The sequence below is a fragment of the Triturus cristatus genome, chromosome 11, assembly GCF_964204655.1.
Source record: "Triturus cristatus chromosome 11, aTriCri1.1, whole genome shotgun sequence".
Lineage (NCBI taxonomy): Eukaryota > Metazoa > Chordata > Amphibia > Caudata > Salamandridae > Triturus > Triturus cristatus.
Genome location: NC_140594.1, coordinates 4,805,043 through 4,830,536, shown reverse-complemented (window position 1 = coordinate 4,830,536; position 25,494 = coordinate 4,805,043). Strand labels below are relative to the sequence as shown.

Below are 25,494 nucleotides of genomic sequence, written 5' to 3'. Positions count from 1 at the left end.
CTTGCATCATTGACATACCTTTTTCTCTCTTATTCCTTTTTGCTAGCTTAATTTCCTTCTGTTTGGCTTCCTTTCGCCATAGGCGGAAAGAATCAAACATCGCCGGCCGGGCTTTCTTTTTAAATAATTTAACTTCCAAATTATCTAAAATATCGGTATCGAAACTACCATTTTGGGGCCATTTTAAAACACCGTCCTTTCTGGTGTATCGGATCCATACTTCATTATATGCAATGGGGCCCACGCCATGTTTTACATAAAGCTCATAAGTTGGAGTTCCAATTGGAGGAACCGGACACGAATCCTCTAATTGGGAATCCCTTCTACAACCCAAACAAAACAATCTTCCAAATACACTAGAACCAGGCATCTTCGCTCACTAGTCTAGTTTCAAACTTCAAAGGATTATCGAATACGATAGTCTCGTGAATACACGAGTCCTCTGGCTTTGGCACTTGCAAGTTCCAAATCAAAGCGATCCCGAAGGATACCAAATTCCCGAAGGATACCAAACAAACTGGGAGACGCTCCACTTATACTTAACTGAATATCGATGATCGATGGCGTCACCAGAAGACTCTCTCGATTGTTTTGCTCTACCAAATCGTCAAGGGTCCAAAACAGGGCGATTAATCAGGGCAGCAGTCCTTCGTAGCCGTCGGGACGTGGAGAACCTCGTAGAAAAGACTTTCGGACCACGTCGACATGCAGGGGTTGATGAAGTGGCGGCCCTCCTCCGGAATTTCCGCACGAAGCTCCTCACGAACCTCTGGCTTGGACCGGTACCGCTGAAATCGCCCTACGTTGGGCGCCAACTGAAGTACTGGGTTTTCAAAACTCAGCGGTGCAGGGGAACACACCCTAAGACTTCGGGTTCTTCCTGTTTCAGACCTACAGAAACACAGAGTCTTTTGGGTGAAGTCAAAGATCAGTTTATTGGCTGCAGACCAATTACAGGTATCCGAGAAGTACAACACAATGTATGTTCTCAGGAGACTGCTTAAACTTACAAAAACGGCCTTCTCCTTATATACAAAATATCATGCTTCAGGCACACATTCCTTGTTTTACGATATGGTCATTCACATGTATTCATTACAAACGAAAAGGCAGAGTCATGATGACCATCCCACATTCCAGTTAAGCCAGCCCACAATTATTTACCCAGCGAGGCTCAGATCCCACATCAGATATCAACAGACCCCAATAAACACGGGCACCTCCTGTTTGTAAAACAAGCCATAAAGCAGGAAGAGTCAGGTGTGAAAGAGATTAGCCGGGGGCTTGTGTGGGATGAAAAGGCTTTATGGTGTGTCAAACCCTGATGCTAATCACAGGTGGCCGTAGGACGGGGAGCTCGTGGGACCGGACTGACCTGGGGCGGTGGAGCCGAGCTGCACAGGTCACAGAGAAGTCAAATAGAAAGCACATATAATCTGAAGGCCTGTGCTTGTTCGCAATGTGTAGCCTATGTGAGGGCAACCATAAGATGGCCACCGCTCCAAGATGGAACCCACGAAGTCAATGTATAATATCGTATACACAGTGCATTTATCGCTAAAACGTTATGCAAAGCACTTGCACATACCACATTGGCCATTTGCGGTTCGCTGATACCGGAATAGGCAGGGTAGGGCCCTGCCTCCTACGCGGTTCCAAATTTCAAAGTACCACAGAGGTTGAATTTTTGTCGAATCCCCTTTGAATGGCTTGGTGAGCATGTGTATTAAATGTGCCCGTCAATAGCTACCCATGTTGGTATAAATAAACGACAAGGGTGTCTACCGGGATTAGGCACGGTAGGGCATCAGACATGTCAGAGCTTCACTAGTGGTGTAAATACATTCCACGTGGATTCATTGTATGCATAGTCGCCTTTTAATGAATATCACGCAAATCGTCATGGTGATAGATACGTACGGTTTGTACAGCATGTCCTAGGTGTGTCTATAAATATATATTTTTTTAAAATAATAAAAAACATTGGCCGGCCCTGGGGATTGTGGTCAAAAAAATATAATTAGGAGACAGGCCCTGGGGGATGGAGTCATCAGGGCCAATAAATTAGAATAAGAAGGGGAACCACACAGCCCCCCTTCTTAAAAAAATTAAAATAAATAAAAGACTGGCATCGCGCCGAAGGCCACACCCCCTCCCTGCAGCACTCTGCAAACGCGCACCCTGGCGAGTTGTAAGTTGGGGAATTAATTCCTCTTCAATACTGAGGGTCCCTGAGGGCCAACTAGCCCAACAGGCATCTCCAGTATGCGCCAGGGAGCTGCGCTGCAGACAGGTGTTCTGAGGCCAAGCCCCTTTTTACACCTCTCTGCAACGCAGCTCTGTGGCGCTTACTGGAGGTACCTAGTGGTCTAGTTTGACCCTAGGGACCCTTAGGATTCAAGGGGACTTAATCTCTCAACATAGAACAGCCACAGGGCGCGTTTACACAGTGGTGAAGGGAGGGGACGGGGCCTGAGGTGACGTGTGAAAACACGCACTATGGCACGTTTTAAATTGGGGATATAATTTCCCTTCAATACTGAGGGCCCCTGGGGGCTAACTAGCCCACCAAGTGCTTCCAGTAAGCGCCACTGAGCTGCATTGCAGAGAGGTGGTCCAGGCCGTGCCACTTTTGACACCTCTCTGCAACGCAGCTCTGTGGCACTTACTGGAGGTACCTAGTGGGCTAGTTGGACCCTAGGGACCCTCAGGATTCAAATGAACTTAATCTCCCAACTAAAAACGGACACAGGGCGTGTTTACACAGTGGTGAAGGGAGGGGACGGGGCCTGAGTTAACGTGTGCAAAAACGCCCTGTGGCCTGTTTTAAGAGGTAGTTTTAATCCCCCTGCCCTATTATATACTAGGGGCTTACAGAGGAGGTCATGCTAATCACAGGGGGACCCCAACGCATAATGTTCCCTAGTGTATGTAGGTGTTTTCACTGTATTCTAAGTGTCTTTTAACATAGCACTGGCTCTAGGACTGGTTAGTCAGACTCAGTTACCACCAGTATCCGTCTGAAAAAGTTGAGGGTACAGGATGATTTTGCAACAAGGCTTCTTTCTGCTCTTCTTTTTGTTCTTTCTGCACGTTGTCCTTCTTCCTGCACTTTTCTTCGTCTTTGAGGACTTCTGTTGCTTCTTTCTGTACTTCTTTTTTTTCTTTCAGTGCATTTTTTCTTCTTTCTTCACATGTCCTATCTCTGTAGGCATAGTTAGGAATTAGCATTTAAAAAACCTCAGAAATTCACTGAAAAAACCATAGGTTTCAGGGGTGTTATAGTTAGCTGGACTTTTCACTTGTACAAAACCATTGAAATTCCCCCGTTCTAGTTAGTTCAGCTAACTATAACTCGCGCGCCCGCAATGCACTGCTGATGATGTCACATATTACATCACTCATGACATGGTCAGTGACATCACTCATGACATCACTGATGACATCTCAAATCACATCACTGATGACATCACTGATGACATCATCCTTGTGATAGAGTGGCAGACCTCCTCTCACCCTAATATAACCTTTGATACACACATTCAAAAATAGAGACTAAAATTTTCAAAACAATGGACATACCAATACCAGTTACAACAACCTCTTCAGTAATTCTAAGATCCACATACACATCCACTCATTCACCAACAGTCCTATACAGTCACTCATACATGTACTCACTCATCATATGTACTCATACACCTATACATCCTGTTACACAATGCCACTCATCCATAGAGTTACTCACACACATAGTCACTCATGCTAATAAAGAATCAAACATACATTTACTTGCATATACAGTTATACACACACCACCACACTTACTTCTACGGAAACTTACACATACTTAGTCTTTTAAACAATCACTTATAGAAACACATACTTATTCATACAGGAACTCTTTCAATCTCTCACTCTCACATATACTCACTTATATACACCAATAGTCACATATACTAGTTTAAAACATATGCAGTTACTCATAAAGACACTATTGAGACAGTCATTCACTCACTAACACACCCTTACACACACTCATCCACCCATACAGTCCTGCACAGATGCTGTCTTCAACACATACAAACAGTGAGTCACTCATTCATGCACCTATGCACTACGTAATACCCCCCACCGAACCATGCAGACACTCCGACTGATACTCAAAAAACCAACTAATAACCTATATAGACACCCATGTAGCTACTCACCAACCCATGCAGCCACTTATACACAAAGTGAGAGACTGATACAGATATTTACATATTTAAACATTACTCACTAAGCCATGTATTCACTATGATACACTTAATCAGTCAGTTACACAATCAATTTTTCAAAAACAAATCATCCATTCAGACACTTATATACCCATTTATTCTTCCATCGACCTTGAGATATACATATATAAAACATATTTAATTTTCAGAAAAACACACATTCACTGGATGATGTCATCAGTGATGTCATTTGAGATGTCATCAGTGATGTCATGAGTGATGTCACTGACCATGTCATGAGTGATGTAATATGTGACGTCATCAGCAGTGCATTGCGGGTGCGCGAGTTATAGTTAGCTGAACTGACTATAACGGGGGAATTTCAATGGTTTTGTACAAGTGAAAAGTCCAGCTAACTATAACACCCCTGAAACCTATGGTTTTTTCAGTGAATTTCTGAGGTTTTTTAAATGCTAATTCCGAAATATAACGTGCCTGAAACCTATGGTTTTTTCTGTGAATATATAACTGGTGAATTTCAGTGATTTTCTTTTTTAGTTTAAAACCTTACTTTGTCACCGAAATTATCACCTAACTATACCGTCACTTTAACCTTAGATTTTTTCAGTTAATATATATATTTATATTTTCACTGATCCATCCTGAAGTTTACCTGCCCCCCTGTCTCTGCACGTAGATGTATGTCCCTCCCGCTGTGCATTGGTTCACTGATCCATGCTCAAATGTACCCACTCCCCCTCTCCTTGTCTCTGTGAATAGACGTGCCCTCTTCTGCATCCTGGAGTGGGTCACACTCTGCTTCTCTGTATTTCTGAATTTGTGAATCCCTTCTCCAGGGTTTTCCCTACGGGTTTGGGGTTTCAGTCTTTTATTGGAGTTAAAGACACGGATCTGGCTTCACTGGACCAATTGCTCATGATACATTTCCTTTTCCTCTTAGGACAATAGAAGAAAGCGGATCCTCGGGGCAGGGCAGGATCAGCAGTATCTGTGGATCCAACAAGAGGCGGAGGCAGCTGTCTGAGCAGGAGGAGGAAGAGGAGGAGTGTGCACAGTCTGAGCCGGAGTCTTCTGATGATTCGGAGAAGGCGAAGGATGAGGTGGTACCCAGAAGGGACAATGACCGTGAAAATGGTGATGGTGTAAAGCCTGAGAATCAAACAGTCCCTATTAAGGAACCACTGCAGACCCACAAACAAGTGCGTGATGAGCGAGTGCCATTAAAGAATGTGAACAACGCTCGCAAGCCCTCTTCCACTCCGGCAGTCTTCATTCCCGTAGACCGAACTCCTGAGATCCAGGTGAGTCTCTGAGTGAGGCCTTGAAGTGTGCAATGTGACTGCAGAATTGGGACATGTGATCCACCGTGCCAAGTCTTGACAAGCTCTGTTGCTGCAAGCTTCACCCTCCGCTCTGGGAAGCCTTTGGGTAGCCACGCGCTATATAAATTCGCATAGCACCTTTTCCGCACTGCTGCTCCGATGCCTTTATGCTTCAGAGCTCAACCTCTTTTTGAAGAATAAGTATGAAAACTTGTAGCCACTCTCTTACGCAGTGAATGTCTCTCCCTCCACCGCCCAAGCTCCTCTCCAGTGTAAGACGTTAAAGCTCATGAGCATATCCTCCTGGAATGTTTGGTTTAAAGAGTAAGCTTTCTTCGTCTCACCTACCTCAATTGTTTATCACGTGTCTCCGGCCTCCTGGTCTGGACATGTCTTGTAAGAAGCCTAACTCTGAAGCTGAAGCCTTCAGAATAAGACCCACTGTTCCAGGCGAAGGCTCGCTAATGAACAACACAAGCTCCCTTCCCTGCTGCTTGTAGCTCTAGGAGACGTTCTCTTCTCCCTTGCACCAGAGAAGAGTCCCCCTCAGTTCTCAGACGACACACACGTCGCTAGTCAACAACACAAGCTCCCTTCCCTGTTGCTTGTAGCTCTCGAAGACGTTCTCTTCTCCCTCGCACCACAGAAGAGTCACCCTCAGTTTTCAGATGACACACGTCGGTGATGAACAACACAAGCTCTCTTCCCTGCTGCTTGTAGCTCTCGAAGACGTTCTCTTCTCCCTCGCACCACAGAAGAGTCACCCTCAGTTCTCAGATGACACACGTCAGTGATGAACAACACAAGCTCCCTTCCCTGCTGCTTGTAGCTCTCGAAGACGTTCTCTTCTCCCTCGCACCACAGAAGAGTCACCCTCAGTTCTCAGAGAACACACACGTCGCTAGTGAACAACACAAGCTCCCTTCCCTGCTGCTTGTAGCGCTAGGAAACGTTCTCTTCTCCCTCGCACCACAGAAGTCACCCTCAGTTCTCAGACGACACACGTCGGTGATGAACAACACAAGCTCCCCTTCTCTGCTGCTTGTAGCTCTAGGAGACATTTTCTTCTCCCTTGCACCACAGAAGATTCACCCTCAGTTCTCAGACGACACACACGTGGCTAGTTAACAACACAAGCTCCCTTCCCTGCTGCTTGTAGCTCTAGAAGATGTTCTCTCCTCCCTTGCACCACAGAAGAGTCACCCTCAGTTCTCAGACGACACACACGTCGCTAGTGAACAACACAAGCTCCCTTCCCTGCTGCTTGTAGCTCTAGGAGACGTTCTCTTCTTCCTTGCACCACAGAAGAGTCACCCTCAGTTCTCAGACGACACGTCGGTGATGAACAACACAAGCTCCCTTCCCTGCTGCTCGTAGCTCTAGAAGACGTTCTCTCCTCCCTTGCACCACAGAAGAGTCACCCTCAGTTCTCAGACGACACACGTCGCTAATGAACAACACAAGCTCCCTTCCCCGCTTCTTGTAGCTCTAGGAGACGTTCTCTCCTCCCTTGCACCACAGAAGAGTCACCCTCAGTTCTCAGACGACACACACGTCGCTAATGAACAACACAAGCTCCCTTCCCTGCTGCTTGTAGCTCTAGGAGAGGTTCTCTCCTCCCTTGCACCACAGAATAGTAACCCTTAGTTCTCAGACGACACACGTCGCTAATGAACAACACAAGCTCCCTTCCCCGCTTCTTGTAGCTCTAGGAGACGTTCTCTTCTCCCTCGCACCACAGAAGAGTCACCCTCAGTTCTCAGACGACACACACGTCGCTAATGAACAACACAAGCTCCCTTCCCTGCTGCTTGTAGCTCTAGGAGACGTTCTCTTCTCCCTTGCACCACAGAATAGTAACCCTCAGTTCTCAGACGACACACACGTCGGTGATGAACAACACAAGCTCCCTTCCCTGCTGCTCGTAGCTCTAGAAGACGTTCTCTCCTCCCTTGCACCACAGAAGAGTCACCCTTAGTTCTCAGACGACACACGTCGCTAATGAACAACACAAGCTCCATTCCCTGCTGCTTGTAGCTCTAGGAGACCTTCCCTTCTCCCTTGCACCAGAGAAGAGTCACCCTCAGTTCTCAGACGACACACACGTCGGTGATGAACAACACAAGCTCCCTTCTCTGCTGCTTGTAGCTCTAGGAGACGTTCTCTTCTCCCTCACACCACAGAAGAGTCACCCTCAGTTCTCAGACGACACACATGTCGCTAGTGAACAACACAAGCTCCCTTCCCTGCTACTTGTAGCTCTAGGAGACGTTCTCTTCTCCCTCGCACCACAGAAGAGTCGCCCTCAGTTCTCAGACGACACACACGTCGGTGCCTATAGGTGCCTATTTTGTACTTGGCAGACATATTTCTTTATAGACCTGAGCTACTTCAGCTTTTTGTAGAGGATGGTTTGCTGGGTTAATACATCTGCTTTAGGGATGTACATGTGGTCTTCTGAAACATATTTATATCCTGTCTGGGTTTAATCTTAGGAACCCAAGGAGCATGAAAAGCTGGAGTGTCAAATCAGCAGATCGTGATCGTGGTACATCTTCATCCTTAGTAAAAAGCGTGTTTTTGCCGTGATGGGAATTGTTGCCTTTCCATGTTAATAGGAACGCTTTCGATTTTAGCAGAGACAGACTCCCATGCCTTTTAAACAAGTCTCTGAGTGGCGGCTTTTTCCGAGCGAGAATGTGTTTTGCTTCATGCAAACCTCTAGCATTTTGCTGTGAAGCGAGAACTTTGCTCTTTTCCTTTTTGTGGGTGATTTATCACATGGACACAACATTCTTTTTAAAAGGGAGAAGTAGGATACACTTCATCCATGAGATATGGAAATTTATTTTTAAAGTTTAATGTCCCAGCCCCACTAACACACTGTTGCGTCCAGCCGACAGGGCTCGGTATTCAGCCGGCACAAACAGCATTCTGTGGGTTGGTACAAACTGTGACCCAAAATTACATTTCCCTCCAAACTTAGGTATTCCTATTTCTTTCTGTCCTGAACCCACCTTGCTGCTTGGTGTGCCGGTCTGTGGCTGTATATATGTATTTGGACACTGATGTTGTTAAGAAGGGAGCGGTGTAGGTCTTGCTTGGGGTCTCTAGTGGTCTTTTGAATTCAGCATTTACATTATGCACGTTCTGCCGTCAGTGCTCTCTTGTAGCCCTTTCAGCTGTCAGGAAGACTTTCCAACGTTCTTCTGAAGTTTCCACCCAGATATGGTTCTTGTTGTGCTCATGTGTTTCTTGTACTGTTGCCTAGTCTAATTCATCAACCCATTTAACTTTAAAATTTAAATCCTGTTTTTTTGTCCTGTAGGAAGCCCGTTTGAAGCTCCCAATCCTTGCAGAAGAGCACCTGATCATGGAAGCCATCACCGATCACCACGTCCTTGTGTTGTGCGGAGAAACTGGTAGTGGCAAAACCACGCAGGTGCCCCAGTTTCTGTATGAGGCTGGATATGGCTGGTAAGAAATATTATTCAATCCATTTCTTATCCTCTTACACGTCGTGGATTAAGTCCTGAAAACACCTTGTCCTACACAGGAATTCTAAAACTTAGGGTAGAGGATCTGAGCATGTCATTCACTTAGTCCCCTTGTCCTAGAGTGCAAGTAGCCAGTGTCCCCTGTGGCACCTTCAGCGGGCACTGGCTGTTTCACCGAGAGCCGTTCACATCCCAGCACATGCAGGGTCGTAATCTGCAAGCTCCTGAGAAGGGAGAGATCCAGCAAGCAGGGAGTGTGTACCTGTGGGCAGTACTTTTGGCTGGACATGTGACCCACTTCCTTTGTTACTTAGGCCCCGATTACAAGCATTACGTGATCCTCCACCATAGCACGAGGGGAGTGTGTAATGCTTCCTTCTTCAGGCGATCTACTCCCCCACTCCTATCAGAGATGTCCTGTAGCCATATACCACCTTCTTGGAGTTAGTGCATGCTTCAGAGCTGGTGATGCATCCTTTAGAGCTGGTGATGCATCCTTTAGAGCTGGTGACGCATCCTTTAGAGCTGGGGACGCATTCTTTAGTATCAAAACACAGAAATCCTAGGGTCTACAAAACTACCTCTAAGTCATACTAAGACCTATGTGGTAGTAAATCCAACTTAAGGAAAGCTTAAAGCACTATGCGTATAAGGGCAGATCCCTTTAAGGACGAGATCCCTCACTCACCATCGGTGACATGCTTCATCATAGGGACTCTCCTCCCAAGGGAAAAACCTAGTTCCCTTGGGGGCTACAACCCCCTCACTGAGAGGGAGGAGCTCAGGGATGTTTTATTTTGGATGTTAAGGACTAGCTACGTCCACATATGATGAGCCAAAAAGTGTGAGCAAAGGTGCAGCTCAGGAAAACACAACAAGTGAGATTGTGAGAAATGGTGATAGAGTAAAACTGGCTAGGAGGCACCAATACTAACTTTAATCAAGAGATGCCTGCTGTCAGGATTAAAAAGCAGTACACCTGCAGTATGGATTTAAAACTGCTATGGTGTGGGTTTTAGGTGGTCAACATGTTTCAGCCCATGAAGACCTGAGATGGATCGGGCTTTCGTCAGGACCTTTCAAAAAAACGCTACTGCAATATTACCAAAAGGTGAATAAACCATATCAAAAAAGGATATCAAGCCAATGCTTTGTCAACGGCCTGAAGTTGGACCTGCATGTACCTAGAACAAAGAAAGGAGGAATTACCATTTGTCAGAAGAAAATGATATGTATCATGGTAATATCAAAACTCAACTAGAAAACAGGACCTGCATATACGTAAACAAAGGAAAGAGTAACCTTACTCGTAAAAACTGGGTACAGTGTCTCACCTCTCGCCTGGCAACCGCTCAGGAGGGCAGCACCGCTCTAAAAGAAAACAAGGTGTTTTTTGATATGATATAGTGCGGTAAGAGTTGGAATATATCTCAAAAAAATGATCGTATACAAGTCAAAGCTTGATATATCAATCATAAAACACCATAAGTTTGGGGAGCCAGAAATAGAACAAACAGAAGCAAAAAGAAACCATTCAAGCATACACTCCATGTGTTCATGGAGCTACATAAAGAGGAATTATTGAAATATAGCCTAACAATCATGCCAAATATTAGTGGAACTAACCACCGTTTAGTCAAATGGTGGTAGACAAAATGGAGCGTCCAATACCCAATGGTCGAAAACCGAAGAGACAGCGAGAGAAGTACAGGCTGTCGCGTTTGCAGACATCAAAAAGGAATGCCATCCTACTCTCACCTAACCGTCGGTACCGCTGGACCGGAAGAGCCTGCTGCCGGAGGGGAATGTGAGTCTCCGGTGTGCTCTTAAGTAGTCAAAAGCGTACCCGCCTAATTGCCGAATCGCGTTCAGGTGAAGGTAGAAGTGTAGCCAGATCACGCATGCTCAATGTGAAAAGAGTGAAAAAGTAGTACAGCGCATGCGCACAATCGGAAGGCCGCCTCTACTCGGTGGCGTTGGCAGCGATCTCCTGCGCAAGCGCATAGGGTGTCAGGGTGGATCGTAGACACAATGACCATGCTGTGTAAAGACCTTGCTCGATATACATGAGGGTCGAATTACGACAAAGTGTACAATCGTGTACCCTCAATACACCGAAAGGGATGCCTTGTCGTGGTGAAGGAACACAATCACAACCTCCGAGTCTACCAGGAGCAGGCCATCACGGGAAAAAAAGAAAGAAATAAGGATGTCACCAGAAAGCAATACTCAAGTGTAGATAGCATGCTGTATGACTCTGTGTTCATACGGAACGTACTAGATACAGAGTGAATGCATCTAGACACACAAACGATGGTAACAGGGTTGATCGCCCCAAAATGCATAGCGGTCCGCAGCCAAATTAAAGTTAATAAATTTATTTTATTAAATTTATAGGCCAAATGACCAAAAGCACTATATTAGATCACACCAAAGGTGGCCAGATGATCCTATGCACTATGAGTAGTACATATAACTGAGGCAAAACAGAAAAAGGTGGTATTATAATGACACCCAAGGGATGTCATCATTTAGGCCAGACTTATCAGTGTCCAATTTATAAACCCAACGCTGTTCTTTCTTAAACAGAAAAGAAGAGATGTCTGTCAAATGAGTGGGAATAAAGGGGCGTTCTAACACAGTCCATTTGAGATCTTGAGGACTGTGTCCAGCCGTCACAAAATGTTGAGTCAGTTTAGTGGAAGTTTTTTTGCAGCGAATGGTGCTCTTGTGTTCAAGTATGCGTACCTTCACTCTCCGTGTCGTCATACCAACATATCGGAGTGAGCAAGGGCACGTGATGAGATAGATCAAATTGTTGCTATTGCAGTTTGTGTGACTAGTCAATACCCAGGGTTTCAGAGTCCCAATGTCAATTTCTGTGGTGTGTATAGTATGTGCGCACGCGGCACAATTGCCGCAAGGGAAGTGCCCACGTACTCTTGGTAGATCCCACAATGTATCTTGATGGTGTCTCCTATTCTCAAGGGGTCGGGTATGAACCAGTCTGTCTCTGATGTTGGTGCTTCGTTTAAAAGCAAACCGGGGTCGTGGTAACGGAGTAGTACCAATGCTAAGTATCTTCCAGTTCGCTAAGATACTTTTCTTAATTTGATTTGACAAACCACAAAAGGTGTGAACACAAGTCAGCCCGTTCACTCTTTTCACATTGAGCATGCGTGATCTGGCTACACTTCTACCTTCACCTGAACGCGATTCGGCAATTAGGCGGGTACGCTTTTGACTACTTAAGAGTACGGTCGGAGACTCACATTCCCCTCCGGCAGCAGGCTCTTCCGGTCCAGCGGTACCTTCGGTTAGGTGAGAGTAGGATGGCATTCCTTTTTGATGTCTGCAAACGCGACAGCCTGTACTTCTCTCGCTGTCTCTTCTGTTTTCGACCATTGGGTATTGGACGCTCCATTTTGTCTACCACCATTTGACTAAACGGTGGTTAGTTCCACTAATATTTGGCATGATTGTTAGGCTATATTTCAATAATTCCTCTTTATGTAGCTCCATGAACACATGGAGTGTATGCTTGAATGGTTTCTTTTTGCTTCTGTTTGTTCTATTTCTGGCTCCCCAAACTTATGGTGTTTTATGATTGATATATCAAGCTTTGACTTGTATACGATCATTTTTTTGAGATATATTCCAACTCTTACCGCACTATATCATATCAAAAAACACCTTGTTTTCTTTTAGAGCGGTGCTGCCCTCCTGAGCGGTTGCCAGGCGAGAGGTGAGACACTGTACCCAGTTTTTACGGGTAAGGTTACTCTTTCCTTTGTTTACGTATATGCAGGTCCTGTTTTCTAGTTGAGTTTTGATATTACCATGATACATATCAGTTCGAGGCATGTGGGCTGCTGAATTCATATCTGTGCATAGATCGCCGCCTAGTGTTGGGTCCGGATGTTTGCACGTTGTTGTCCTGGAAGAGTCTTCGAAGTATCCTGGGATAGGTGACTCCTCCCCTGGACTACAGTGCGCATGGGCATCCTCTCCATCCTCAGATTGTTTTTTTCCGCCATTGGGTTCGGATGTGCTTATCTTGACTCAAGTTAGGAAAAACTTTTTTACAGGCCAGAAGGCCTTTAGTTCGCGTCGGTACTGTTCCCGATCGGTATCGATAGTATATTGTTAGTTTACTAACTTCCAGAACCAACTTTTTCGCATTTTCCCCGACCATCGACCCTTCATCGACGATGGAATCGAGGACACCATTCAAGCGGTGTCCTGTATGCAATGCGAAATATCCCCATATCGACGTCCATCCGGTGTGCAACAAATGCCTTTCACCGGATCACGACGAATCTACCTGTATGGCCTGTGCCCGATTCCGATCCAAGAAGACTCTTGGGAATCGACGAGCAGCAAGACTCGAAGCGCAGCAAGCAGCACCGGCCCCAGCCAACATCTTCAGCGCCGAAGACGAAGATGTCGAAGACGTGGAGAACCTACCCTCCAGCCCCGCTTCCGAACACGACTCCGTATCGGAAGACGTCGAAGAACAACTCTTTTCCAGAGATGAAGCCGACACCGAGGTAGGAGACTACAATGAGGCCTTAGGGGCCGAAGAGAGTAGCTCCGGTGACGAGCAAGGCCTACCCGTACAGACTGAGGATATCCCAGTGGGCCAGTCTATGGATCCGGTCGAGGGATCGCCTTCGGGCCTTACCCAAGACCTATCCCGCAGTTCTTCGGCCCCGCCCTCTGGCCCGGCCTCGGACATTCAGCGGCAGACATTGCTACCCAAAAAGGCTGGTTTCCCTTCTTCGAGACCGAAACCGAAAGCTGCATTGGTTCACCAGAAACCGAAACCGAAAGTAACGCTGGTCGGATCGAGGCCCACCACAAGTTCGACGCAAGCAAAACCCGTCGGCACCGACCGCACCAAACGAGATTTCGGTGCCGAGCTTGCAGCAGCCGACGTCGGCGCCGACACACGGAAAAAGAGCTTCGGTGCCACCAAAACTCCTCGGCTACTGGCACCGACACAATCGGCTCCGACCCCAAAGGTCAAACTGCCTGCTGCGTCGCACCCCGCTTCGACAGCACCACCAAAGGCACACTCATCAAAGACGTCGACGGCCATTGCCGCCCCTCGACTCGATGACTCGCCGACACCGAAGAAGTCCACGCCCGCCTCTACAGAAACGGCCGGCACAAAGGACTCGATGGCAATCCAGGTGCGGACCGTTGCTGCGCAACGCACCAAACACAAAGCAGTCCTCCAGGACACGTCAGGCTCCGAGCCGATAAAAGCTCCAACGGCCTCTTCGGCACCGACCAATATCACTTTTGGCCTGCCGCCATCCACGGCCCCAAAACTGTTCCAGATCAGAACACGGGTCACCCACACCACGTTCACGCCTGACGAACGCTCTCCTGCGGAGTCGTCTCCGTCACATGTCATCGACGCCGACACCGGCAGGATGGTGCTCCACAAAAGGAGAATAACTTCAGAGTCAGCTTTGGACTCCTACCGGATCCCGCTTAAGAAAAAGCTGCCGGTGACTTCGGAACCAGTTCTTTCCGAACCTCTCCACTCCTTTTACCAGGATCCACAGTCCTTCTCTCCCACACACTCCGACACTGACGTTTTGGAGGACTACATGGGTGACCACGTCCCCTACCCCGGAGAGATGGACCCTGAAGGCCAACAGGACCCTGACCAAGCTTGGGATGACCCTGTAGACTCGGGTGCACCTATGGATACACAGGACCCGCAACTCTATGGAGCAAAAACATCTCCCACAGAGGACACTGCCGCATTCAACGCCCTAATTGAACGTGCTGCGGCCAATCATGGGGTGCAACTCCACTCTGACACCGTGGAGGACGACTTTCTCATGGATACTTTCGCATCCTCAGAAAGGAATATAAAAACTCTACCCATGTTAAAGGGTGTCCTCAAACCAGCAAAGGACATCTTCAAAGAACCCACCAGGGCAAGAGTAATAAACCCCAGAATCGACAAGAAATACAGGTCGGCGCCTGGGGACCCTACCTACATTAGAGGCCAGTTACCTCTAGATTCCATTGTAGTTGCGAATGCTCGCAAACGGGCACACTCGCAAACAACAGGTGATGCTCCTCCCCCGGACAAAGAGTCCAAGGTGCTAGAGACCTCCGGCAAACGGGTTGCGGCCCAGGCAGCTAATATATGGCGCATTGCCAATACGCAGGCGCTCCTCGCCCGCTACGATCGAGCACACTACGACACACTAGAACAATTACTCCAACATCTCCCTGACCAATTCAAAGAAGGTGCAGAGATCCTCATCAGGGAGGGACAACTCCTCACAAACGCATCCATCAAGTGTGCACTGGATGCCGCAGATACAGCTGCCAGAGCCATAAACACTAGCGTCATGTTGCGACGACACGCCTGGTTGCGAATCTCCGGATTCAAACCTGAGGTACAAAATAACATCCTCAACCAGCCTGTCAACCCCGACTACTTATTCGGGCCGGAGGTTGACACCACCCTAGAGAAAATAAAAAAGGACACGGACACTGCAAAGTCCATGGGGGCTCTTCAAACGCAGTCCTTTCGGAGCGGCTCCTTTCGTCGCCCCGGAAATAGAGGAGCAGGTAGAGGACAGGGGTCACAGCAAACCTACAACAAAGGCAACACACAAAGCACCTACGATAAAAACACCCGGGGTGGTTATCTTGGCTCAAGCACAAAGGGCAGAGGACGCGGTTACGGCAACACCAGGTCCTCCCCCAAGAACAAACAGTGACGCCCTCTCCCTTCCTCCCGACCACATAACACCTGTCGGGGGAAGGCTACAAAGGTTCCTGTCCACGTGGAACTCCATCACCACGGACAGGTGGGTCAAAGACATTGTCAAATACGGTTACTGCCTAGAATTAACCTCAACTCCACCCACAATACCTCCAAAACACCGTCCTATGTCCTCAGAGCACTTAGCGCTCTTACAGCAGGAGGTGCTAAGCATGCTACTAAAAGGCGCAATAGAGGTCGTACCCGTCCACGAGCAAGGTACGGGGGTGTACTCCCTGTACTTTTTAATACCAAAAAAGGACGGGTCACTCAGACCTATATTAGACCTGAGACCCCTGAACCGCTACATTCTCTCCGAGCATTTTCACATGCTCACTTTACAGCAAGTCCTCCCGCTGCTTAAACAGGGAGACTTCCTGGCCACACTGGACCTCAAGGATGCGTATTTCCACATACCCATTCACCCCTCACACAAAAAATACCTCAGGTTCACTGTTCAGGGGCAGCACTACCAATTCAAAGTCCTTCCCTTCGGCGTGACAACAGCACCCAGGGTTTTCACAAAGTGCCTAGCTACTGTGGCGGCACATCTACGGAGGCAGCACATACACGTCTACCCTTACCTGGACGACTGGCTCGTTCAAGCAAAGTCAGCCCAGCAATGTGCCAGCCACATGTCCCGCACCATTCACCTCCTTCACAGTCTGGGATTCTCACTAAATTACCCAAAATCCCATCTCCAGCCCGCACACGTACAACAGTACCTAGGTGCGACTATAGACACTCTGGCGGCCACAGCTCAGCCAAATTTAGTGAGGATCAACAGCATGCAAATGCTGCTTTCCAAGTTCAAACCCCAACACTCCCTTCCCGCGCGAGTGTTCATGCAGTTGATAGGCATGATGGCCTCCTGCATTTTCATAGTCCCACACGCGAGACTACATATGCGCCCGCTTCAGGAGTGCTTAGCACGTCAGTGGAATCAGGCTCAAGGACAGCTGAAAGACCTAGTGTTGGTGAGCGGTCGGGCATACAACTCTCTGCATTGGTGGAATCCACAAAACCTTTGCAAAGGCCGACCGTTCCAAGAGCCTGTTCCACAGATAATACTGACAGCGGACGCGTCTCTCCAGGGATGGGGAGCTCATGTACTCCACTACACAGTGCAGGGACTATGGACAACACAACAGAAGAAGATGCACATCAACCTTCTGGAACTGATGGCATCTTCCTGGCAATGAAGGCATTCAAGGTACACTTGTGCAACAAAGTCGTGTTGATCCGGACGGACAACATGACCGCCATGTACTACATACAGAAGCAGGGAGGAACACACTCTCCACAGTTGTCTCATCTGGCTCAGAGCCTGTGGAAGTGGGCCATTCAGAGGAACATGTTCCTCATGGCAGAACACCTCCCCGGCAAGGACAACCAGATGGCGGATCTGCTCAGCAGACACAGCCACCAGATGCACGAGTGGGAGTTACACCCATCAGTACTCCAACCGTACTTCCAACAGTGGGGTCATCCAGAGATAGACCTATTCGCCACAAGCGAAAACGCAAAATGCCAAAGCTTTGCCGCCAGGTTCCCACATCCGCAGTCGCAGGGCAATGCGATATGGATGAACTGGTCCGGCAGATTTGCGTACGCCTTTCCCCCAGCACCACTGATACCGCTGGTGGCACGCAAACTCAGACAACACTCACTGACACTCGTCCTGGTTGCTCCAACGTGGGCACGCCAGCCGTGGTACACCACCTTTCTCGAACTTTCCGTGGTGCCGCATCAAAGGCTGCGGATCAAACCCACGCATTTGACGCAGAACCATGGAGAGATTTAGCACCCAGATCCGCAACAGCTGAACCTGGCGATCTGGCTCCTGAAGTCCTAGAGTTTGGCTACCTAAACCTGCCACCTGACTGTATGGACATCATTAAGGAGGCCAGGAGACCCACTACCAGAGCTTGCTATGCAGCCAAATGGAAAAGGTTCGTCATTTATTGTACTAATAATGACATTAACCCGCTAGACGCATCCATACAAAACATAATTTGTTACCTCTTACACCTATACCGATGCAATCTGGCGTACACCTCTATACGTGTCCATTTGACCGCAATATCAGCCTATCTGCAAACCAGGCAGCACCTCTCTCTATTCAGAGTGCCTGCCATCAAAGCATTCTTGGAAGGACTCAAACGAGTCATTCCACCAAGCCACCCACCGGCTCCAATGTGGAACCTCAACTTGGTCCTCACACGCCTGATGGGTCCACCCTTTGAACCTCTACACTCATGCGAGCTTCAATTTCTTACCTGGAAAGTAGCTTTCCTAGTAGCGATCACTTCCTTAAGAAGAGTTAGTGAACTCCAGGCACTAACCGTTCAAGAGCCATTTATACAGGTTCACGCCAACAGGGTCGTACTACGTACCAACCCCAAATTCATGCCCAAGGTGGTATCGCAGTTCCACATGAATCAAACTATTGAACTGCCTGTTTTCTTTCAAAACCCACAAACTGTCGCAGAAAGAGCACTCCATACACTAGATGTGAAGAGAGCCCTCATGTACTATATTGACAGGACTAAGATCTTTAGGAAGACAAAACAACTTTTCGTTGCCTTTGCGCCACACCACAAAGGTAACGCTATCTCCAAAGCAGGTATAGCCAGATGGATCGTTAAATGTATTCAAATTTGCTATCAAAAGGCTAAACGCACATTAACGATTCCCCCACGAGCCCACTCAACACGTAAGTTAGGGGCCTCCATGGCTTTCCTAGGAAACATTCCCCTGCATGATATATGTAGAGCAGCCACCTGGTCCACTACACATACATTTACCAAACACTATTGTGTAGATGTGCAATCAAAACAGCAGGCAGCTGTAGGACAGGCTGTTCTCAAAACTCTTTTTCAGACCGCTGCAGCTGGCACTGGTAGCCGCCGCTAATAGAGGGCACTGCTATGTATTCTATGCACAGATATGAATTCAGCAGCCCACATGCCTCGAACTGAATATGCTACTTACCAGTATGCATCTGTTCTTGGCATGTAGGGCTGCTGACATTCATATCGCCCTCCCTCCTCCCCGGCGCCTGTAGCAGCTGCAGCTCTCAGAATTACTGTAAGCATGGTCATCACTTTCTGTATCTACTCCATCACTGCCACAATGGCGAAAAACAATCTGAGGATGGAGAGGATGCCCATGCGCACTGTAGTCCAGGGGAGGAGTCACCTATCCCAGGATACTTCGAAGACTCTTCCAGGACAACAACGTGCAAACATCCGGACCCAACACTAGGCGGCGATCTATGCACAGATATGAATGTCAGCAGCCCTACACGCCAGGAACAGATGCATACTGGTAACTAGCATATTCATTTTCTTCTGACAAATGGTAATTCCTCCTTTCTTTGTTCTAGGTACATGCAGGTCCAACTTCAGGCCGTTGACAAAGCATTGGCTTGATATCCTTTTTTTATATGGTTTATTCACCTTTTGGTAATATTGCAGTAGCGTTTTTTTGAAAGGTCCTGACGAAAGCCCGATCCATCTCAGGTCTTCGTGGGCTGAAACATGTTGACCACCTAAAACCCACACCATAGCAGTTTTAAATCCATACTGCAGGTGTACTGCTTTTTAATCCTGACAGCAGGCATCTCTTGATTAAAGTTAGTTTTGGTGCCTCCTAGCCCGTTTTACTCTATCACCATTTCTCACAATCTCACTTTTTGTGTTTTCCTGCGCTGCACCTTTGCTCACACTTTTTGGCTCATCATATGTGGACGTAGCTAGTCCTTGACATCCAAAATAAAACATCCCTGAGCTCCTCCCTCTCAGTGAGGGGGTTGTAGCCCCCAAGGGAACTAGGTTTTTCCCTTGGGAGGAGAGTCCCTATGATGAAGCATGTCACCGATGGTGAGTGAGGGATCTCGTCCTTAAAGGGATCTGCCCTTATACGCATAGTGCTTTAAGCTTTCCTTAAGTTGGATTTACTACCACATAGGTCTTAGTATGACTTAGAGGTAGTTTTGTAGACCCTAGGATTTCTGTGTTTTGATATTAGCTTGTGTGGGGAAACAATCCTTGAGTGGTCTCTAAAATTTTCCCTAGGACTCCCTTGTTTGAACTGTGTTTATGACGACGCATTCTTTAGAGCTGGTGACGCATGCTTTAGCGCTGGTGACGCATGCTTTAGCGCTGGTGACGCATGCTTTAGCGCTGGTGACGCATGCTTTAGCGCTGGTGACGCATGCTTTAGCGCTGGTGACGCATGCTTTAGCGCTGGTGACGCATCCTTTAGCGCTGGTGACGCATCCTTTAGCGCTGGTGACGCATGCTTTAGCGCTGGTGACGCATGCTTTAGCGCTGGTGACGCATGCTTTAGCGCTGGTGACGCATGCTTTAGCGCTGGTGACGCATGCTTTAGCGCTGGTGACGCATGCTTTAGCGCTGGTGACGCATCCTTTAGAGCTGGTGACGCATGCTTTAGAGCTGGTGACGCATGCTTTAGAGCTGGTGACGCATGCTTTAGCGCTGGTGACGCATCCTTTAGAGCTGGTGACGCATGCTTTAGCGCTGGTGACGCATGCTTTAGAGCTGCTGATGCATGCTTTAGAGCAGCTGACGCATCCTTTAGAGCAGCTGACGCATCCTTTAGAGCAGCTGACGCATCCTTTAGAGCAGCTGAGGCATCCTTTAGAGCAGCTGAGGCATCCTTTAGAGCAGGTGACGCATCCTTTAGAGCAGGTGACGCATCCTTTAGAGCAGCTGACGCATCCTTTAGAGCAGCTGAGGCATCCTTTAGAGCAGCTGAGGCATCCTTTAGAGCAGGTGACGCATCCTTTAGAGCAGGTGACGCATCCTTTAGAGCAGGTGACGCATCCTTTAGAGCAGGTGACGCATCCTTTAGAGCAGGTGACGCATGCTTTAGAGCTGGTGACGCATGCTTTAGAGCTGGTGACGCATCCTTTAGAGCTGGTGACGCATCCTTTAGAGCAGGTGACGCATCCTTTAGAGCAGGTGACGCATCCTTTAGAGCAGGTGACGCATCCTTTAGAGCAGGTGACGCATCCTTTAGAGCAGGTGACGCATCCTTTAGAGCAGGTGGCGCATCCTTTAGAGCAGGTGACGCATCCTTTAGAGCTGGTGACGCATCCTTTAGAGCTGGTGACGCATCCTTTAGAGCTGGTGACGCATGCTTTAGAGCTGGTGACGCATCCTTTAGAGCAGGTGACGCATGCTTTAGAGCTGGTGACGCATCCTTTAGAGCAGGTGACGCATCCTTTAGAGCTGGGGACGCATGCTTTAGCGCTGGTGACGCATGCTTTAGCGCTGGTGACGCATGCTTTAGCGCTGGTGACGCATGCTTTAGCGCTGGTGACGCATGCTTTAGCGCTGGTGACGCATGCTTTAGAGCAGGTGACGCATCCTTTAGAGCAGGTGACGCATCCTTTAGAGCAGGTGACGCATCCTTTAGAGCAGGTGACGCATCCTTTAGAGCAGGTGACGCATGCTTTAGAGCTGGTGACGCATGCTTTAGAGCTGGTGACGCATCCTTTAGAGCAGGTGACGCATCCTTTAGAGCAGGTGACGCATCCTTTAGAGCAGGTGACGCATCCTTTAGAGCAGGTGACGCATCCTTTAGAGCAGGTGACGCATCCTTTAGAGCAGGTGACGCATCCTTTAGAGCAGGTGGCGCATCCTTTAGAGCAGGTGGCGCATCCTTTAGAGCAGGTGACGCATCCTTTAGAGCTGGTGACGCATCCTTTAGAGCTGGTGACGCATCCTTTAGAGCTGGTGACGCATGCTTTAGAGCTGGTGACGCATCCTTTAGAGCAGGTGACGCATGCTTTAGAGCTGGTGACGCATCCTTTAGAGCAGGTGACGCATCCTTTAGAGCTGGGGACGCATGCTTTAGCGCTGGTGACGCATGCTTTAGCGCTGGTGACGCATGCTTTAGCGCTGGTGACGCATGCTTTAGCGCTGGTGACGCATGCTTTAGCGCTGGTGACGCATGCTTTAGAGCTGGTGACGCATGCTTTAGAGCTGGTGACGCATGCCTTAGTACTGGTCACACATGCTTTAGCGCAAGTGACGCATCCTTTAGAGCAGGTGGTGCATGCGTTAGCGCACGTGACACATGCTTTAGAGCAGGTGACGCGTGCTTTAGAGCAGGTGACGCGTGCTTTAGAGCAGGTGATGCATGCTTTAGGGCAGGTGACGCATGTTTTATGGCAGGTGACGCATCCTTTAGCGCTGGTGACGCATGCTTTAGCGCTGGTGACGCATGCTTTAGCGCTGGTGACGCATGCTTTAGCGTTGGTGACGCATGCTTTAGCGCTGGTGACGCATGCTTTAGCGCTGGTGACGCATGCTTTAGAGCAGGTGACGCGTGCTTTAGAGCAGGTGACGCGTGCTTTAGCGCTGGTGACGCATCCTTTAGCGCTGGTGACGCATGCTTTAGCGCTGGTGACGCATGCTTTAGCGCTGGTGACGCATGCTTTAGCGTTGGTGACGCATGCTTTAGCGTTGGTGATACATGTCTGATTGAAGCCCCTTAGAACCAGGACTCGTGTATGGAATAGCGTCTAGTAATTCGAAGCCGCACAGTTATTCTCTTTTCCAAGGTGTCTGACTCAAATGAAGAAATGCTGTGTGGAGATTCCGGTCTGTGTCTGTAATTCTGCCCGCCCGAAATCTGCCCACAGAATTCCTTCAAAATCATCATTATATTCCGGGTCTTAGTGGACACCGGACAGAGTAAGTGCGATGACTCTTCCAAACGGGGTACAGCTCTTTGTTCACTCTAACTCCACAGAAGTGTAGAGTGCCAGTTTTATAGAGTAGTGGGATGTTTGCATTTAGTTTTGTTTATGAGTTGGTAGAGCACAGATCTTAGTTATGATCCGTGACATTCTAATCTCGTGTCTTCATGTGCCTTCTACTCTGGGTTCTCAAGAGATGGTGTCTCTTCTTCTCTTCAGCAATGATGCTGTTATCGGGGTCACAGAGCCTCGGCGTGTCGCTGCCGTGACTATGTCACAACGGGTAGCGAAGGAGATGAACCTGTCACAAAGGTAAGAACAGCAGAATTATTTTTGCGTTTCTTCTACCCTGGCAAAAGCAAGGACCTAATAAAATAGAGGTGAGTGAAATGATAATTCAGCAGGCATAATAAGACAACATTATTAATTTTTCAGTTTCAAGTAATTCCAAAATGCGATTTTCTGCCTAGTTGCTCCTTTGGAGAACTCCCACAGTTTCTAGGAAATATTAACTTGCAAAATGTCAGCTTGCAAATTGTTATTTTTTTGGTCAAACCTTATGGTTATGTATGAAAAAGGACATTACGCCATTTTCAATATAAATTTTATTACATTCGCAGAAATTACTTCGGTTATATGAGGCTCAGAAAACCCACACATGCTTTAACACAACAATAGTATTAAAAAATATACATTTTATAGAATTACCCTATGCAACCTGTGTGCCTCATTGTATCCCCAAGGGGGAAGGGCCAAAAGTCTACCCACCCCCAGAGCCATTCTTTGTTTTTATACCGTACATCACGTGCTGCGGTGTTTTTGTACTGGGTGCTGCTTGATTGAGATTTTCTACTTCTTCTGAGAATAATCTGCTATGTTGTCGACTGCTGCAGCCAGCAGCACATTTCCACCAGCTGATCGGGTTTTATTTGGAGGGTTGCTTCTCTCTGCTTTCACCTCTGATGGTGGGATCTCTAAAGGGCTCTCCCTCATTGTATGTTTATGGTTAGAAGGCCTTGGCCCTTTAACCTTTTCGTTCTGATTTCAATCCTGGAATGAACACAAGTTTCCAGTGCCTGTGGCCAAAAAAAAGAGTACATTAACTCTATTCACCCTGTACTCATTCAAAAGAACAGAAATGTGCACGTCCTTTTATAATGAAATATTTAGGGGCACAAAGGTGGGTATTTTTTTATGAAATGGAGGTGCCTCACTGCCTTAAGAAGGAATCTACTTAAAGTATCCCTCCTGCTTCCCCTGCTAGAAGATAGGAGAATACAAAAACTGGACTCTCCACGCCCTTCAGTGGACAAGGGCTGAACTAACCTGGCCGTACTCACAGAATCTTATCCCTTGCACTCCTGTGCCCTCCAGGGGACGGGGGCTGAACTGACCTGGCCGTACTCACAGGATTCCATGCCTTGTGCTTCTGCGTCCTCTCGGGATGTTGGCTGAACTGACCTGGACGTTCTCACAGGATCCCCTGCCCTGCATTTCTGTGCCCTCCACGGGACAGGGACTGAACTGACCGTGCCGTTCTCACGGGATCCCATGACCTGCTATACCATGCCCTCTAGAGTACGGGGATGAACTGACTTGGCCGTTCTCACAATATCCCAGGCTCTGCACCCTCCAGAGGATGGTGGCTGAACTGACCTGGCCGTACTCACAGGATCCCATGCCTTGTGCTTCTTCACCCTCTAGAGGACATGCCCTCTAGACAATGGGGCTGAACTGACCTGACCGTTCTCACAGCATTCCCTGCCCTGCGCTTCTGCGCCCCCCAGGGGACAGGGGCTGAACTGACCTGGCCATTCTCACAGGATCCCCTGCGCTTCTGTACCCTCCAAGGGACAAGGACTGAACTGACCTGGCCGTTCTCACAGGATCCCCTGCGCTTCTGTACCCTCCAAGGGACAAGGACTGAACTGACCTGGCCGTACTCACAGGATCCCATGCCCTGCGCTTCTGTGTTCTCCAGGGGACAGGGGCTTAATTGACCTGGCTGTTCTCACGGGATCCCATGCCCTGCGCTAATGCGCCCTCCAGAGGACGGGAGCTGAACTGACCTGGACGTTCTCACGGTATCTTATGCCCTGTGCTTCCACGCCTTCTGGAGTACGGGACTGAACTGACCTGGCTGTTCTCACAGGATCCTATGCCCTGCGTTTCTGCACCCTCCAGGGGCTGAACTGGCCTGGGTGTCCTCGCAGGATCCCATTCCCTGCACTTCTGTGCCCTCCAGGGGACAGGGGATGAACTGACATGGCCGTTCTCCTAGGATCCTAGGCCCTTTGCTTCTGCGCCCTCCAGGGGACGGTGGCTCAACTGACCTGGCCGTTCTCACAGGATCCCAGGCCGTGCTCCTCTGCGCCCGCCAGGGGACAGGGACTGAACTGACCTGGCCGTTTTCATATGGTCCCAGCCCCTGCTCCTCTGCGCCCTCCAGGGGACAGGGACTGAACTGACCTGGCCGTTCTCACAGGATCCCAGGCCCTTTGCTTCTGCGTCCTCCAGGGGACAGGGGCTGAATTGACCTGTTCGTCCTCACATGATCTCATGCCCTGCTCTACCACGCCCTTCAGGGGACAGGGGCTGAACTGACCTGGGCTTCCTCACAGGATCTCATGCCCTGTGCCTCCACGCCCTCCAGAGGATGGGGGCTGAACTGACCTGGCTGTTCTCACAGGATCAAAAACACAGGAGCTCCACACTGTGTGGAGGAGGGAACAAGAGGCATGGGGTTTTAGGAGCTAGCAGCCTCCAACTATGAATGTTTAACCACAAAAGAGCTGCTCCTAAAGTGATAACCACTATAAGGTTTGAGTTATATTGTGAGTGGGGACATCTCACAAAAAGTAACGGACTGGTCTCACACACCACCTGGTGTCATGCTTCATCA

At 48.5% G+C, this 25,494-nt stretch overlaps 1 protein-coding gene across 2 annotated transcripts in view; it reads left to right on the top strand.

Moving 5' to 3' along the window:
* DHX37 (DEAH-box helicase 37) overlaps positions 1 to 25,494 on the top strand; it is a 536,866-nt gene that overhangs the window by 102,406 nt on the left and 408,966 nt on the right. For both annotated transcript variants that reach the window (XM_085634634.1, XM_085634635.1), the window contains exons 5-7: positions 5,182 to 5,542; positions 8,892 to 9,040; positions 22,812 to 22,904. In XM_085634634.1, the coding sequence (XP_085490760.1) occupies positions 5,182 to 5,542; positions 8,892 to 9,040; positions 22,812 to 22,904 (603 nt within the window). The remainder of the gene's footprint in view (positions 1 to 5,181; positions 5,543 to 8,891; positions 9,041 to 22,811; positions 22,905 to 25,494) is intronic.